This window comes from Euprymna scolopes, chromosome 1 (assembly GCF_053919585.1).
Source record: "Euprymna scolopes isolate OS-2025 chromosome 1, ASM5391958v1, whole genome shotgun sequence".
Classification (NCBI taxonomy): domain Eukaryota; kingdom Metazoa; phylum Mollusca; class Cephalopoda; order Sepiida; family Sepiolidae; genus Euprymna; species Euprymna scolopes.
The window spans coordinates 72,156,509-72,174,549 of NC_136482.1; the positions used below are offsets into that span (position 1 = coordinate 72,156,509).

Here is an 18,041-nt window from a genome sequence, read left to right on the forward strand (position 1 = left end):
CAGAATGCAATCTTTCTTTCAACACAGCCCACTGGGTAGTTGGGATCACTACTCGGTTTCCTCTGAAAATCAACCCATCTTGCACAGTCATTTCATTCCACATATTAAAATATGGTATCACCTCTGGGTCAAGATGTACTTTGTCTTCTGGCCATCCTTTCACAATTACTCACTGCAACATCTGCATGCTTCTGTCTTCCTTTGTGGCTGAGTGCAATTCCAGCAACTTTCCTTTTGTCACAGGAATATATTCAGTTTCCTTGACATCGTCATTATCTATATATTTGCAATTCACTCCATGTATAAATGCCCTTGATAGTGTATCTGTAAGGAACATCTTTTCGTCAGGATGGTACAGAACTATCACATTGTAAACTTGTAACCGCATCAAAATATTTTGCAGTCGCTTTGGGCATTTCTCCAATTCTTTTTTTCATTATTTTTTTTTTTTTTTTTTTTTTTTTTTTAAATTCAATTTTCACCCCAAACAAGGCACAGTGCCACTTTGAAGCAGGGGGCTACTATTAGGGAATTAATTAGCGGGGTCATTATGAAGGGAGAAGAGTAGAAAGATGTTTGTTAACATTACACTTGAACTTCTGCATATCATTGCAGTTGGGAAAGCAGAATCCCGGAAGGGAGTTCCAAAGACCCGCAGTTCTGGGGAAGAAACTATTGGAGTAAAAGGCTTTCTTGCACCTAGGGATCTCCACTGTAAAGGGATGAGACTTAGTAGCTTGTCGGGTTTGTCGGGGGTAGTTACGTCGGGGAGGTACAAGTGTTTGCAGTTCGTCAGAGCATTCACCATTAAAGTATTTGTAGAACAGGCAGAGGGATGCAACATCTCGTCGATGGGACAGAGGTTGAAGCCCAGATGACAGTTCAGGACCTATCAGGTTTGCGACTCTTTTTTGAACCCTGTCCAGGAGCGAGAGACAAGCAGCAGATGCACCAGCCCAGATGTGACAACAGTACTCCATACATGGGCGAATGGTTGCCTTATAGAGGTATAGGATACTGGCAGGCGTAAGTAGTTTTCTAGCACGGTAGAGGGAGCCAACCTTCCTTGCAGCAGCCTTGGCAATGCTCTCAATGTATCTATTCCAGTTCATATTCCCTGTAAACGTTAGGCCGAGGAGTTTAAAAGAAGTACTTTCAGGAATGTGTTCTTGGCCATTGCTATTGGTGGTAGAGAAGGTTTCTTGTAGTTATTGAAGGAAACAAGCTTAGTCTTAGCAGCATTGAATGAGACCAACCATTTTTGTCCCCATTCCACTACGGATTGGAGGTCATCCTCTAGTGTTTCTGCCATTTTCTTGGATATGTGTTCATTTGTTTTCCCCTCATATCTGTTATAGAGAGTGGTGTCATCGGCAAATATACCCATCTCCGAAACAATATTATCAGGGAGGTCGTTTATGAATATCAGGAACAATAGAGGTCCAAGGATAGACCCCTGAGGCACTCCCGCATTTATGTCATATTGTTTGGATGTACGTCCGTCGAGGACAACTTTGATTTTTCTATTACTTAAGAAGGATTTAATTACGTTATGAATTCTTCCAGTGATTCTATATGATCTAATTTTCCTTAGAAGACCATCGTGCCATACCCTGTCAAAAGCCTTAGATATATCAAGGGCCACCGCTCTACCCTCCCCTGTTTTATCCAATGAACGGTATATACGTTCAGAAACTACAGTTAAGATATCTGCTGTTGAACGGGCTTGCCTGAATCCATATTGTTTGTCAGTCAAGAGTTTAGCAGCTGTTAGGTGCTGGACTAGGGCTTTATTAACTAAGGACTCAAATATTTTGGCGAAAAGCGGGAGGAGGCTAATGGGGCGATAATTTAGTGGGTCAGTTCTTTCACCAGAATTCTTGAAGACTGGTACCACAGAGGCGGTTTTCCAGCAGTCGGGAAAACAAGATTCGTTAAGGCATTTATTGTAAAGTTTGGACAGAACTGGAGCAACCTCGGCAGAGCATTTTTTTAATAGCACAGCCGGGATGAGATCTGGTCCACATGCTTTAGAGGTGTCTAGGTTTTTTATAATAGCATGTACCTGAGAAGGGGTGATTTTCAAGTCGTCAAGTGTGGCGTCTGTTCGCAGAGGAAAATCAGGGAGTGAGTGGTGTACCGAGTTCAGTGTGGAGTTTGAGGCAAACCGACTGGCAAGCAGATTAGCCTTGTCAGTTGCCGTGCAAGCAACCTCATGATTGTTTGTTAGTGGGGGAATAATTGACTGTCCATTATTAACTACGCTGTTGTAGATTTTCCAAAAATCCCGGGTTCCTAATTTCTGTGCTTCGATGCGCTTTCTGGTGGTTTCAGAGTAATCTGACTTAGCTGTGTCTATCACTCTCTTACAATTATTTCTAGCTTCTATAAACTTCTGCTTATTTGAGCTGGACTTATGTTGGTTGAATCTGCGGAACGCATGCTGCCTTTGACAAATGGCAGCTGCACAAGCAGAAGTAAACCATTGGGGGGAGTGGGGCTTGCTATAGTATTTCCGTGCGGGAACATGTGCTTCAATAGCAGTTTTGAACCATTCAGTTGTCTCATTTGCACACTGTTCCGCTGGAAGAGTAAAGATATTTTGCCATGGGGCATCTCTGATGAGCTCCCTGATGGCTTCCCAATCAGCCTTTTTGTAATACCTCGTTGTTTTGAGTAGTGGGTCTTCAGTTTTAGGGCGAGAATTTAGGCTGATTTCTACCATTATCACAGCGTGATCAGCATTCCCGAGTGGGCTATGGGCATTTGTTGTACAGTCATTGGGAACTGTTGTCAGAAAGAGATCTAGAAGTGAGGCATGTTGATCGTGCTGGTCTGGGAAACGTGTCGGAAATGTAACCATCTGAGATAGGGAATGAGATATAGAGAAGCTATATGTGGCGCTACCAGCTACGTCTGTGTGATTTGAGAATCCTAGCCAGTTACTGTGGTGGACATTGAAGTCACCAAATACATGTATTTGTGCGCTAGTATCGAGGGAGAGTGCTATATCTATGCTGTCTGAGACTTTGTTTATTAGGGTACAGTCTTGGTTTGAGGGAGAGCGGTAGAGAAAATATAAGTAGCTAATATTGTGTTGCATATTTAGTCTGAAGCACATAAAGGCCTGGCCCTCTGATTCTAGTTTTATTTCTCTAGTTAGGGGGAGGGTGTTTCGAATATAGACTCCAAGTCCATGCATATGTCTGTCCGAGTCCTTACGGTAGAGTGGGAGATAACCAGGCATGAAAAGTGGTTAGAGGGTATGGAGGAGTGAAGGTTAGTTTCACTTAATGCTAAGATATCCGGGGTGTTTACAAGGAGAAATGACTCAACATCATCTAAGTTAGTTCTAAGCCCGCGGATATTAGTAAATGCAAGCCTCAAGGGAGGAGGCAGGTTGGTTTTCTTTGAGTTTGGTCCTGGTTTAAACGTAACTTTTGCTTGAGCTGTCATTTCATTTTATTTTATTTAAAAGTTTCAGTTAGGGTGGATGAGTGAGGGGGTGCTGGACAAGTAGTTGTGCAGAATACCAGACATGCAATACAAGTAGACCATCAGCTGTCCTCACCCACAGGATTGTGGCCTCAGGAAAGCCCACCGGGGATGAGTGCAGGGTCCTTTTCCATGCGCGACATGGCACTACAAACATCCCGATATTTTACAACTGTTGATGGAGCAGCCGCTCTAAGCGCTACCAAAGAGTTAGGGCTCCTGTACTATCAGTCGGAAACAGCAGCCAGGAACTGTCAATCCAGTACCCTCAATCCATTAGGCAAAGCCAGCCCAGTCCAACTGCACAGACATATATGGCACTGAAGCACCCCACTGTGTCCAGTTTAGGGGGATGGGATGTGGCAGGAGTGGGGAAAAGCGGCGTTCATTACCCTAGTCAGGAAACAAGGTCAACCACTGGGTGATTCAAGCGAGTCCCTGTGATAGTACCTCTACGCCTGGTCAATAGGCAAAGAAGGAGTATGAAAGCCGAGCGATAGACAGAGTCTATCTCCTCCTTAAGCAGTTTAGGTTTGCCAACCGGTGATTTGTTTGAGTCACCAGCTCTAGGAAGGTTGTCGTCCAGGACTGAAGAGACCTCCCTCCCCTAGGTTTAGTTTCAGAGTTTTCCTTCTCCTAGACGGATGGCCTGGGAAGACCTACGGGTCCATCAGCTCCGAGGGGGTTCGCCCCGCGCCTGGGTCCTAATCCAGGTATTTCTGCGACCCCGCATGGGTAGTTAATATTTATTGGTTATTTAGGTTAATATCTCCTGGAAAAATCGGGCATTTAGGTTAGCTTCTACAGAAGATTTTCACTCCTCAAGTGTGGTTTAAAAAGGGCATTATTATGCTGTCCATTTTCATTTATACTGAGAGAGGGTATACGTAAAAATTCATGCAGTGGAAGCAGTTAAATTTGCTACAGTATTGGATCGAGAGAGTCGAGTTAATGTATGGTTAGATATAGTTTTGTAAGTTTAGCAATGTATGGTTAGATATGGTTTAGTAGGTTTAGGAATGTATGGTTAGATATGGTTTAGTAGGTTTAGGATTAGGATAAAGTGTTAGAGTATGATCTACTTTCTATTAGAAATTCTGATTTGGTGCCCAAACCGGACATTTAGTAAGACTGAAAGATTAGATATGCTCAGTATAGAGACAAGAGAACATTTGATATGGAGTACAGTTATACCTGATAGATATAGGTTATTGCATATTCTGTAAGTATAGTTAAAGTATAGATGGATGGATAAGTAGTATTGTATACGAATGCATGGAATTTTAGACAATTTGAGTAAGTTGCCTTTAGACTACAACTAAGGAGAATGACTTCGCCTTTCTCTTAATATCCGGAAGTTTTTATTTCAATGAGTACCGGTTTAGTTTGTGTAATAATTATTGCAATACTATCTCTTAATAAAGAGATATTAATGGTTACTGTTCATTATAGATTACTTTAAGTCAATGTATTGGACTAAGGCTAGTAAGTATTTACTTAGAAGCTTGGTTATGGGTTGGGAGTTATAATCGGGAGCATGCCTAGGAAATTTTAGGTGTTAATGGGTATCGATTTACGAGTTTGTTAAGGTCAAGGGCGGAGAGCAAGGACCCATCTAAGTTACGTGAGACGGATTTGTTTAGTGTCAACTTAGGAAGTAGAGCAGGTTTGATTTGTTAGTGATCAGGAGAAAGAGAATTTAAGTAAAAAATAATAAGGTTTGTCATGCAAAACAGACAAGGCAGTCATCTTGGAGGTAAAGTATCTATAGGAGGTACTTGCTTAGTATACAAGCAGCAGTATTTTGTAGTTTGGAGAGGAATTTTAGGTACAATAGTTTCATGACTTATTGCACAAGTCCGTAGTCAAGGTGAGGGACGATGTACTTCTAATATTGAAACTGGGTTTATCTAATTTTAAAAGTAGTTGACTAGAGTGTTATTAGGTGTTCTACTTAGCTTAGGGATAGAATAAAGATTTAAGGTAATATTCAGGGTGATATAAGCAATTTCATGAGGATTGGATATATGATCACTGGATGTTGAACTGCTCAGGAGGATTCTTGTATCAATTAAGAAGGATGTCTTGGTGATATAAGATTTGAGAAATTAAGAGTCTGGGGATACAGAGAGCTTTGAGCCGATGAGGATTCAGTATAGGCGATTGTATATAGGTAACAAAGGTGGTTTAGTTTAGTACGCACGTATTGTACATATTAAGTATACTGCTTCAGTTCAATCCTCTAACGCAAAGGAAAATCCGTTTGCATTCCGGTTTGCAATTTTGTCAAGAGGGGAAATTTAAAAACAGCTTATCTTATGATCGGCCAGCACTGTGTATTGGTGAAATCGTTCACATGCATGTACTACTGCTGACAGTTCGTTTTCAATCTTTGCATATCTAGTCTCTGTGTCTATAAGCCCTCGACTGATATAGGCTAAAGGTTGACCTTCTTATAGCAATGCAACTCCCATGCCTGTTTACTCACTAGTTTTTTTTATTTTAATGTCCATGGCATATCTGTCTTTGTTAAATTTCGAATTACGTCAGAGATGTGAAGTAGAAAATTTGCCAGATAATTCACAAATCCTCCCAATGACTGCACTCCCTTTATGTCTTAAGGCAGGACATATCCCTTATGGCTTTTACTTTCTCAGGGTCAGGATGTAACCCCCTCTCTGATCATCATGTGCCCCAGGAATGATGTAGATGCTTGTTGCAGATTCATTTTTTTCCATATTCGATCACATCCCACATACACAACATTTCTGCAACAGTTTCTTGAGCTTTATGTCATGATCTACCAGTGCTTCTTCCATGGTTTTCCCTTTTTCCCACAACAAGAAGATCATCTGCTTTATTGACAACTCCCTCCAAGTCAGCCACATTGTTATATAGCACCCTCTGAAATATCTCGAGCCGGAGCAATGCCAAATGGTAATACCTTCTAATGAAACCAGCCATATGGGCTAGCAAATGTTGTCAAGCTACTCCTACTTCATCTAATTTTAGATGCCAAAATCCATTTCACAGACAAGTCAGCAAATTCTGGGAGTAAATTATCTAGTACAGGTAAGAGCTTTATTTAGTGGTCTTGGGTCTATACATATACATAAATGTTCATTTCGGATGCAGTTCTTCATGTTGTTTCTCATTACTCTACTAACCCAAATGTTGACATGTTGATAGCAGTAAAATAAAAAAAATGAACACGGAATGTTATGGTAGACATAAACAGAGAACGGGTAAGTTGCTCTGAAGTTTGGGAGTATTTCTGTTACCAGCCATCGCGAAGCTTGGAGTGTATTTATTATAAACAAAGGACGTCATATTGGAAACTCAGTGAATGAAACCGTAAGTTATCTAGTCTTTCTTTTCATGACTTTATATTATCCAAAACAATAATAACAATGATGTCAAATTACATGAGTGAACCACTCATGTGCTGAGAAGTGTCACATTTGGTGAAATCCCTCAAATTTTCAAGCAGTGCATGATATGTCATGCATAATGCTAAGTAAGTGTTCAACAACCACCTGTTATAGTTGGTGTCAGTTTATAAATATGAGCTATCTGCTCGCATGTAAGTTATACTTAATTTGCATATCACTACATCTCCCTATAATGCCGTGAGTACTTCTTATACTTCTTTTTGTGCCCTCCTGAACATCTTCCCTTATATCTCTCCTTTCTCTTGGAGATCTGGATCTATCACGTCTTTCCTTATAATTGCAGTATTCCTTCTGAATATTCTGATCTTCCTCTTCTGCCTTGTCCCATTCTACTTCTTCCTCTTCTAACTCGTCCCTCTCTACTTCTTCCTCCATAGTCTCATTCTGCAGTAACTCTTCTGTTATGTCAATAATGGACAGCTCTGAAGGCATTTCCCCATCCGATTGTTCTCCTTGGGATTTTATTTGGTCAGCATGAGCTAGAACACTGTTTTGATTTTCTTTATTTAATATTGCAGTATTATGTCCTTTCTGCACAATAAATTCTGCTGTCTCAGTTTCCGTATTCTGATTTCTATATAGTCAAAGGGGATCTTAATTATCTACCCATAAGGGCAGATGGACTTTCTAGCCTGCCTGCATGTGGAATTGTTTTATAATTTAGTAATAGTCTTAGTAGGAAAGCATCGATTTTCTCCTTCATTTGCAAGCATGCTTTTATATCCTTCTTTACCATCTGGACTATCCTTTCCACTATCCCGTTACTTTAAGGGTGGTAGGGAGGGGTTTTGTAAAGTCTGCATCCTATTTTTTTTAGCCAATCATGCAAATCAGCATCCGCAAATTCTGGCGTGTTATCCATCACCAATATTCTCGGTATCCTGTTTCTTGAAAATATTACTCTTAATATTTGTTTTACGGTGGTAATTTTTTTTTATCAGGTACTCTCACCACTTCAGGCCAACCTGAATATGCGTCTATTGATATTAGTCTTATCCCATTGACATAGGCATGATCCATGTATACTCTGCTCCACAGTTCTGCTTCTCGGGGCCACACATGTATTTTCTTTTGCTTGAAATTCCTGAGTTCTGTGCATTTTTTGCATCTTTTTACATAGTCCTCTATGTCTCTTGAATACCCCAGCCACCATGCTTCTCTGTGCTTCTGGGGGAACTACCAAGTCTTCATTACATGTTACTCCATTTTCTATAGTCAGTTTATGTCTTATTTGTTTGAATGGTCTTTCAGCCATTGAACAATTTCCCTAGCGATTCTCTTTTATTCTCAACACTATTGTTTAACACTCGGTCATTTGTAGTTTCAGTAGCCATTTTATCTACAGATATTACATCGGTTTCTGCAAGGTGCAGGAATGTATCTTCAAATTCCTCATCGTTTTTGTCCTTATCCTCTTTATAAAACCTCAATCTAGATAAGGCATCAACATGCGGTATCATATTCCCTTTAACATACTCAATCTCAAAGTCGAATGCAATCAGTCTGATCACCCAATATAACATTCTGGACGTTGTAACTTTCGGTAGTTCTTTTCTTGGGTTGAAAATAAATTCCAGTCATCTGTGATCACTTTTCAACAAGAATTTTTTCCCCATCAAGAACTGTCTTGCTCTATCTATTGTCTACATTATGGCGAGTGCCTCCCTTTCTATATTCCAATAATTGTGTTCAGTCGTTATTAATCTCCCCGATAAGTACATTACGGAATGACCATCTTATGACAAAATACCAGATACGGAATGCTCACTAGCGTCAGTAGTTAGAGTTATGTCCTTCTTAGGGTCAAAGATTTGTACTATTGCCTTTTTTGCCAGAATCTGTTTTAAGTTTTCAAAGGTTTTCTGTTGATGTTCTAACCAAATGAATTTCGCTTTTTTTTTCCTGAACTTCACAAATGGTTCTGTCAACTCATTATATTTTGATACATGTTTTCTATAAAAATTTACCAACCCAAGAAGGACTTCAACTCTTTTTTATTTTTTGGTGTAGCCACTTTTAGAATTTTCTCTATTAGTGCTTTATCTGGAGAGATCCCTTTCTTTGATATTGAGTAACCCAAAAATGATATTTCATTACTGTTGGTTGCATATTTTTTTGTATTTACTGTCATACCAGCGTCTCTTAGCCGGTTAAGTATATTTTCAGTTTTTTTCTTTAAAACATTTTCATTTAAATCTCCAACCCATATATCGTCTTCATAACAGATGGTATTTTCAACATTTGCTATTACTTTTTCAATAGCTTTGTGAAAAATTGCACTTGCTGTTTTTATGCCATACAGCATCCTTTTCCACCTTAACAGGTCTATAGGTGTGTTTATGGTCGTCACTTTTTTTTAAATTTTCATCTATGGGTATTTGGTGGTAAGCTAATTTGAGGTCTATCTTCGAAAATACTTTAATTCCGACAAGTTTATGTAAAACTACTTCTACTTTCAGAATAGGGTACGAGTCGGCACAAACTTTACGGTTCACCCCTATTTTATAATATCCACAAATTCTCAAGTCACCATCTTTTTTTTTTAATACCACAATGGGTGATATCTATTTACTTCCTCCTGAAGGGGCAGGTTCTAATAAGTCTTCCTTTATTAACTTTTGCAACTTAGCTACTACTAACAGTAATAAATGCACTGGTACTTTTTTCGCTTTGTAGTAGGGAGGGGGACATTTTCTTTTAATTTCAGGCTAGCTTCATAATTTTTTAATTTTTATATCTCATTAATCAACTTCGTTGAATTTATTTTTAATGTCATTCCCCAATAGTCCATGTATTTTTCGGCAATTTGTAACTATAATGGGTACTACTTCATATTTTTCTTTTAGTTCTATTGAACCTTCAAAGTAACCCCTAATTGCATCAAACTGATGTAATTGTATGTTGCTTTTATTTAAAACGATTTTCCCATTTTTCTTCACAAGTTTCTGGATATTATAGTCACTTCACTGGCAGTATTTATTTGCATTTCAACAACGCAAGTGTTTATTTTTATTTTTATTTTTGTATCTCCATTTCTTGATCCATTATTTTGTATATTATTCTTCTTTACATTAAAAATTTGTCTATTTTCATCCTCTATTCTTTCCACATTTTTCGTTTTACATACTTTTTTGATTCTTTTTTAAAAACTTTGAACATGTTTTTCCAAACGCTGGGAATTTTTCTTTTTTTATTCCATGAATTTTTCCACAGTATGTACAATTTTTTCTTTTCGTTTTTACTGTATACGTTTTAGCCATTATTTCTTCGTAGGCGTTATTTTTATTTTTGTTGTAGGTATGTATTAATTCCTGCTGTTGTACAAATCTTAGTCACATATTCAAGGGCATGTTTGTAACTTGTAACTGTTCCATTAGCTTATATCTATGTGCCAATTTATGTATACTTTCAATTAATCTTAGTTAGATTTACTCTTCTTCTGTTGTCTGTTCTTCCGTTCCTAGTTTTTTGAATTCACAGTATTTACTCGCACTTCTTAACCAGTGTAAATATTTTAATATTGATGCGTCCACTTCCTGCTTCATTGCCATAAACTTGGTCCTTTCTGCAATCACCAGTCTTTTCTTTGGCCTCATGTTTCCCTTGATAACCTGACTTATTTCTTCGAAAATCATTTCTTCTAGTTCTTGAGGGTAAACCATTGTAGCAACCTTCGTAATTGCTTCACAACCAGCGCTAGCCATGAACAAGTTGGTGATTTCATTTTCCCCTCTATTGTTTTTGTTGTCTTTCAACTTTTTCACCTCTCATTAGCAGCGAAGCAATGAATCCAAGTATCTACATATTCTGGGTCTTCATATGTTATGCATAATGCTAAGTAAGCATTCAACAATGAGCTATCTGTTCATATGTAAATTATACTTAATTTGCACATCACTACACTGTGGGTTGTACTTCTCTGTGAAACACCTCCTCAAGGACAAACAAGTCGATTAAAGTTCTTTTATTATCTGGAAAGAAGGGTTTAAGGTGGTATAATTTGTGGTCATTCAAAAACGAAGCTGATAGGCACAACCCAGCAGAAATTTGGGAGAAGTTTTGAGAAAAAATAGAGCCATAAACAAACTTTTGAATTGCATTCTTCCACTTGCAAAACTACATACAGGAAGAAACCAAGAACATTGATGATTTTCTCGCAAGATGCAAACTGCAGGCACAAAAATGCAAGTTCAGAGACGAGTATTAGATGTAAGAATTACAAAATACTCGGAATTACTTCAATGTGGAATGGTTGACCCACTCAAACAAGACCGATGATGAGGGGAGATTCTGTCATGATTTCTCCATTGCTTATGACCTCACTCAGATTGTTCACGAACCAACCCGTGTGCCCAACAATGATGGCCAGTATGTGATTCTCCTAGTCCTTTTTCTCACTACTTGCCCTGAACTATGTTCAGTTTCCGTTCTGTCTCCTCTTGGATCTTCCGACCACTCAGTTGTATCAATTAAGATAAAAATGAAATGTAATAAGTCCTCAGATGTACCTCTCCATTGTACAGTATATCGATACACTATGGCTGACTGAGACAGTTTCCGTACATTTATATCGGATCTTCCCCTGCATTCCATGTTTAAAAAGGATGTGTCCTCTATAGTATCAGACCTGACGGAATGGTTAATTGTAGGTATAGACCATTTCATACGCTCAAAAAAGTTCCAGCAAAAACCTAACAGCCAGCCGTGGTTTTCTCCAGAATGTGCTGCTGCTATTGCGCACAGAAATCACTTTTTCCACTGCTTCTAACGTAATAGATGTATGGAAACTAAAGCCGCTTTCAGGACTGCCAGCAACCATTGTAAGAAAGTAATAAAGAATGCAAGAGAGTTATATGCTCAGTCCATCAAGTCCAAAGTAGCTGAGCAGCAGCTTGGTTCCCACCAGTTTTGGCAAATAGCAAACAGAATCCTGAACAGAAGCGTGTTCTCTATCCCATCTATCATCAATGGACCTGAGGTAATCTCATCAGCATCAGACAAAGCCAAACTCTTTGCCAAGAACTTTGCAGCTAATTCTACCCTCTGCGACCAAGGCCGCCAACCCCCAATATTTCCTCCTGTATCAGAAAACATGCAATGTGATATACATATATCTGTACATGATGTTGCCAAGCTAATCAAGAACCTTGATTCCAGTAAAGCAACCAGCACTGACGGTATTCCAATTATAGTACTTAAAAAACTTCAACCAGAACTAGCGCCCATGCTTACAAAACTGTTTAAACGTTGTCTTAAGGAGAATTGCTTCCTATCACCCTGGAAAATCTCATCAGTATGCCCTGTATTTAAGAATTCAGGTAATCGTTCATCCCCCTCTCAGTACAGGCGAATAAGTCTCTTGTGCGTCATGAGTAAGTTGTTGGAATCTGTGTTATATAGAGAAGTAATCAACCATCTCAGCAAAAATAACCTTCTTAGTGACACACAATATGGTTTCCGTTCTGCTACATCTACAGCAGATGTGCTTACAGTTATATCTCATAGGATTAGCAAATCTCTCGACAGAGGCAACCTTTCTAGGGCAATTGCTCTTGACATATCAAAGGCCTTTGATAGGGTATGGCATAAAGGTTTACTTCACAAGATCTCCAGCTATGGTATAGCTGGAAATGTCTTCTCAGTTATTAAATCATTTTTCTCTGATAGGCTCATAAGAGTAGTAGTTGATGGGCAAAAATCAGAAGCTCACAGTATTAATGCTGGAGTCCCTTAGGGGTTCATCCTGGGCCCAACTCTTTTCCTGATCTACATTAATGATCTTCCAAATCACATCCTTACATCATTCGTAGACATCTATGCTAACGACACTACCATCTATGGTAGCACATCTAAGACATCCCAGCAAATGTTTACAGAATGTGCAGATCAAAATGGACAACCACATCCTGGTGCAAAAAAAAAACAAAAAAAACTCATGGCTTACAACGGACCCACTATCACACACTTGGTGAATCTGTAAAGGTTCAATGCACATACAAGGTGAATGGAGGCACATTAAGTTTATTTAGTGACCTCACAGGTACCTACTATACTAAAACTACGCTCCCTTTGGGACTTGAAGATAGTTACCCTACACTACTTCATCTAATGAATAAAGTGTGCCTCAATCAATTATGCAGCAGGTGCTTCTGCTTCACTTGCTCTTTCAGTTGATACCATAATCAACGGTTTTCCAAACATCAGGACACCATAGAACCCCTGAGCAGGGCAAAGGTTTTTCATGGAGCACAACTAGATAATTTCTGAAATAAATATGAAAAACGTTCATTCCAAATTTTAAGACTAGCTAACGATTTTTGGGTTTCTTGACTTAAGGCTTAAGCCAAAGGGAGCAACCACAAAAGCATTGACAAATTTACTTCTTTGGGATGTTCGAGATATGAGCCATGAAAATATATACAAAAATGCTCATAATGCATGTATACGAGAATAAATTATGAATGATATCAACAATGAAAATGAATAGGTTGAAGAAAACCACAACTAAAGAATGGTCTTTATTATTGTTCTTAAATTGATAGCCAAAAAATCATGTCAGTTAATAACAGAAAAAGCTGTTGAGTACAAAATATCAAAAACTATCAGAAACAATAAAAATAGCAACGGAATTTGATAAGGAGAAATAACTAATTCAGAATGAAACAAAATCTAATGACTAAAGTGCAGCTGTTGTTTAGCATTGCAAAGCTTTTCAAAGTCGGACATGATCGAAGTAACTTGCAGTTTCATATCATTTTCTGCATTGAGTTTATTTCTATATTTGGTTTTAGTAACTGCATACAAGGAAAATGTTTTCTCACAAAGATAAGTTGTTGGGAAGTGCATGAAAAATGTTTGGACAGTCTTCAAGTAGGTTTATCCAAAAATTGCAAGTTCACTTTCATTAAACTTTGCTTTCAACTCTTTGTTGGTTAAAATGTCTAGTAACTATTCTCTCTCTCTCTCTCTCTCTCTCTCTCTCTCTCTCTCTCTCTCTCTCTCTCTCTCTCTTTCTCTCTCAGACAGTTCTTGTGTGTTTTGGGAATCAAGAAATGGATTTTGAATTCAAAGAAAGTTTTCAGTATTAGAAATAAAATACTTGCCCGTTAATTCAACCATTGTAGACAAATGCTGAGAGATAGAGATTTTTATTTCTGTATGAAGAGAAAGCTAGTTGGCAAGTAGATATTCACAAAGGTGTTCAAAATAGTCAAATTTCCCTTCAAGAATGCACTCATTCCAAAACTTCAGTTTGCGTTGAAGAGCAATAATCTTACTTTGAGCTTTGAAATATGTAACTATTGCTTTGCAATAAAATATTTATTTCATTTAAATGAGAAAGTATATCTGAAAAATAAGTCGGTCTCTGTATCCATATTTTGTCCTTCAATTTGGAGGCTAAATCATGCTACAGGTTTGACAAAAACTTATAAACCTCTTCATGCAACTCATAAAACCTAACCAGCACTTCCCCTTTAAAAAGCCATCGAACGGAAGTGTGTAATATACATGCTTTATAAGGGCTTTCATATCTTCACACAATAAACTAAAAATGCAAGAATTAAGTGGTCTGGCCTTAATAAAGTTAACCATTTTGTTACATCATCAATCACTTCATTTAAATTTAGAGGCATGCACTTAATTGCAAGGACATGCCGATGTAAGAAGCAGTGAATATGTACAATACCTGAATATTTGTCCACCATAGCTGCAGCTCCATCGATGCATATACTTAAACAGCTCTGCCATGAAATGTCATGCTCCTCAAAAAAGGATTCAATTACTTGAAATATGTCTTCATCCCTTGCATGAATCTTCAGAGCCTTGCACAATAACATGTCCTCTTCAATGCTGAAATTATGAATGTAACAGATACAAGTAATATAGCTAAGTCAGCAACGTCCATGGATTCATCAATTTGGAGTGAAAAATTCTGACTTAGCTTTACTCTTCTAATTAATTCCTCTTGGAAAAACTCAGCCATATCACTAACATGTTTAGAAACGGTATTATTAGAAAGGGGCACACATTCTAAGCAGTGAACACATTTTTCGCCTATCATACACTACAATAAATCTTTTTTGAGAATGTTAATTTTTAATCCTGGTAGCCATCAAGCGGTGCCAGGATATAGGGTGACGGTTCGGCTTTTTTGCCTTTGTAGAGTGGGGCTTACACTTCTTGATCCGGTGTGACTGGCATCATCATTATCATCATCATTACTATCCTGCTGACACCTTCCTTCTTACAGCAATCCTGACAGAAGTGAGTGGGAGAGGGAGAGGGCTTTTTGCCCGTCTTTTTTTTTTTTTTTTTCAGTTCAAGTTTTTCCAGTCTCAGGAGAGGGCGCTGACTGAATTCGTTCTCTGTCAAAAAAAGGTTTTGAAGTTAAACATTATGTTCTGGGTTTTTCTCCTCTAGAGAAAGATGTTTCAATTTCATTGCCAGTTAATTACAGGGAAACAAGGCCTTACAAACTGAGAACCCATTAATCTCAAAAGGACCAACAAAGAAACTGGTTGTTTTTTGGAATATTTTTCTGTAAGAGACAGAAATTAAATTCACCGGTCTATCAGACAAGAAGATGAGCAGATTATCAGCACATGTGCTCCCCAAGAAGGATAGGAAATTCCCTCTTTGTTCAAGGAACTTGAAAGAGACTGTCTTGGAAAACAATATTACCTGAAATTCCTTTCATTAGAAAGACATTTTTATTTTAAAAGAAAAAATAACAACATTAGAACCAGAAGGTTCTAAAAGATTGAGAGAGGATCACTTAAAGAAAGACTAAAAAAAAAAGAACATTTTAGTGACCCTTTTTTGCATGTTTCTTGCCTTTCAGGGTTTTATGTATCAAATAAAACTGTTTTTTGAATTATTATTTTAAAAGGGACAACAAATATTTTCCCACTTTAATTTGTTACTATCGTTTGGATGATAAATTTAACTGTCATTCCAGTTGATAGAATTAATTCTAGAATAGTCTCAATTAGAGACCCCTTTTTTGTATGTTCTATTTTTTTTTTTTATCTTTTTGCAATTGGTACTTAAGGTTAATTTTTAACCCTTGTTTTTGTAAATAAAAGCAATTAGCACTTTATTGTTTTTTAATAAAACTTGACTAAATTGATACACTTTTCTGGCCTAGTTTTCATTTGCGCATTTTTTTAAAATTTTGCTTCCCTTTTGTTTATTGCTACCTTTGCCTTTATTTTTCCAAGTTTATTTATTTACGCACTACATAAGATATTTCTCTTTGAATTTCACAAGACTTTGCTTTATTTTTGTCCCCATTATTTTATATTTGTTACACCAAAAACATATTTTGGTAATGACACAACAAAATATGTCACTTTTACACCAGGTTTTATTAGATTTGCAGCAATTGTATGGGCTTCACCTTGCTTTACTATCCTAAGACTAATTCTTTAAGAGTCAATAAGTGCACTGTTATGATTATCCCTGACAAAAGATCGGAAAACTGTTTTCCTTGCTTTCATTTCCTGACATTTGTTTCTAAAATAATCAATACTTTTATTTCTAACTTGTGGGCGTCATTTTTCAGAATGTCGTTTGAGTTTAGCTGGGTAGAGACTATTGCTTGTAAGAGCAGGGCTCTTCCTCATTACTCGTCCAAGTAAATCCAAAGCACAAATAACTCTTATCATATTTTCTCTTTTTAGAAACTTCCACACTTCACTTTTTTCTTCACTGTCGATTTTTCAACAGACTGAGCATTGCTTTCACTTTGTTCATTCAAACTGTCTTGACTTTCTTTGTATTTCTTTGTTTTCAGCCATATATTCATGTTATTTATTAATTATTATTAATTATTTCAAGCCCCTAAACAAGACATGATCAAATATTGGAATAACTTCCCAAAACAACAGATCTGGGCTGCATCTAGTATGAACTAAAAAAAAATATTTCACCAACCTCACAATGATTCTAAACGTTTCAGAGTGAGATTTGTAGCGGGACCGGTGCATATATTATACATATCGCCCAGTCATACAAAATAGGAAAAATGAATTGAATTGAGAAAAAAACAAACAATGTGTTAAATTGAATTAAACGAACTAGGATTTATTTCGTGAAGAAACAAATGAAAGAAAAGGGTACAGCACGTGTTTAGTTTGGCGTGCGTCTCTCGCTGTTAACTGGTGAGAGGGAAAGTCTATTGTTGTAGAGCGAGAGGGAAAGTCAATCCAGTTCATGGAGATAGAAAGTGTGTAAGGTGTACATACTATCTGTTGACTCTTGCCCCACACATAGTAGCAGGTGACGTGAGGCGCACACCCCGAAAGGGACCGGTTGGTCAGTTGACCTCTCAGGTCGGAAGCCGAATTGAAAAGGCGGAGCAGCTTATGTCTCTTGCTTTTATAGTTGTTTCCGGTGGTTTTTTGCACATGTGTGGATTTTCTTTAAAGGGGAAGTGACGTTGCCCATGTGTGCGTACGTGTGCGCATATGTGTGCATATATGTGTGTACGTTAGCATGTGCGTGTATGCATGTGAATGTGAGTATATGCATGTGTGTGTATGTGCGCACGTATGTTTGTGTGCGCGTATGTATATGACAAGAAAAATGGCTTGAGATGTGAACGCGTGTTTTTGTGCGAGACTATAAAGGGCTCGTACAGATTCCAATTCCAATTATTTTTATTTTATATTGCATAAAGATAAATACCTCTTCACCTGTGCACACACTCTAAACATTGAGAACTATTTGTTAGGGTCATTAGATTTTACTTATTGTTATATCGCATATCCATATTTACATGAATAAACCAGAAACCAGCAACAGCAGCAACAGCGACAATTATGGCAATGCTAAGACAAAGCCGTTCGTCGATACAATGCAAATGGACTCACTAAATGCACATGACAACTTCAAAGCCCAGTTTTTCATATACACACATCAATAGCTCGCACATCACTTCAACAAAGAAAACCGCCAGAGAAGGCTGCACATCAAAAGAAAAAACAAAATACAAAACACAAACATCGCAGTAAACACAACTCCTGCAGCACATAAACATGAATATCTATTTCACAAAACACTTCAACCATACAACACCGACTAGATTACATT

General features: G+C 37.8%; 1 protein-coding gene across 2 annotated transcripts in view; it reads right to left on the bottom strand.

The window, feature by feature from the left end:
- LOC145240221 (zinc finger BED domain-containing protein 5-like) overlaps window positions 1-18,041 on the bottom strand; it is a 51,600-nt gene that overhangs the window by 4,035 nt on the left and 29,524 nt on the right. For both annotated transcript variants that reach the window (XM_080103885.1, XM_080103837.1), the window contains exon 2: window positions 14,635-14,798. In XM_080103885.1, coding sequence (XP_079960011.1) covers window positions 14,635-14,798 — 164 coding nt within the window. The remainder of the gene's footprint in view (window positions 1-14,634; window positions 14,799-18,041) is intronic.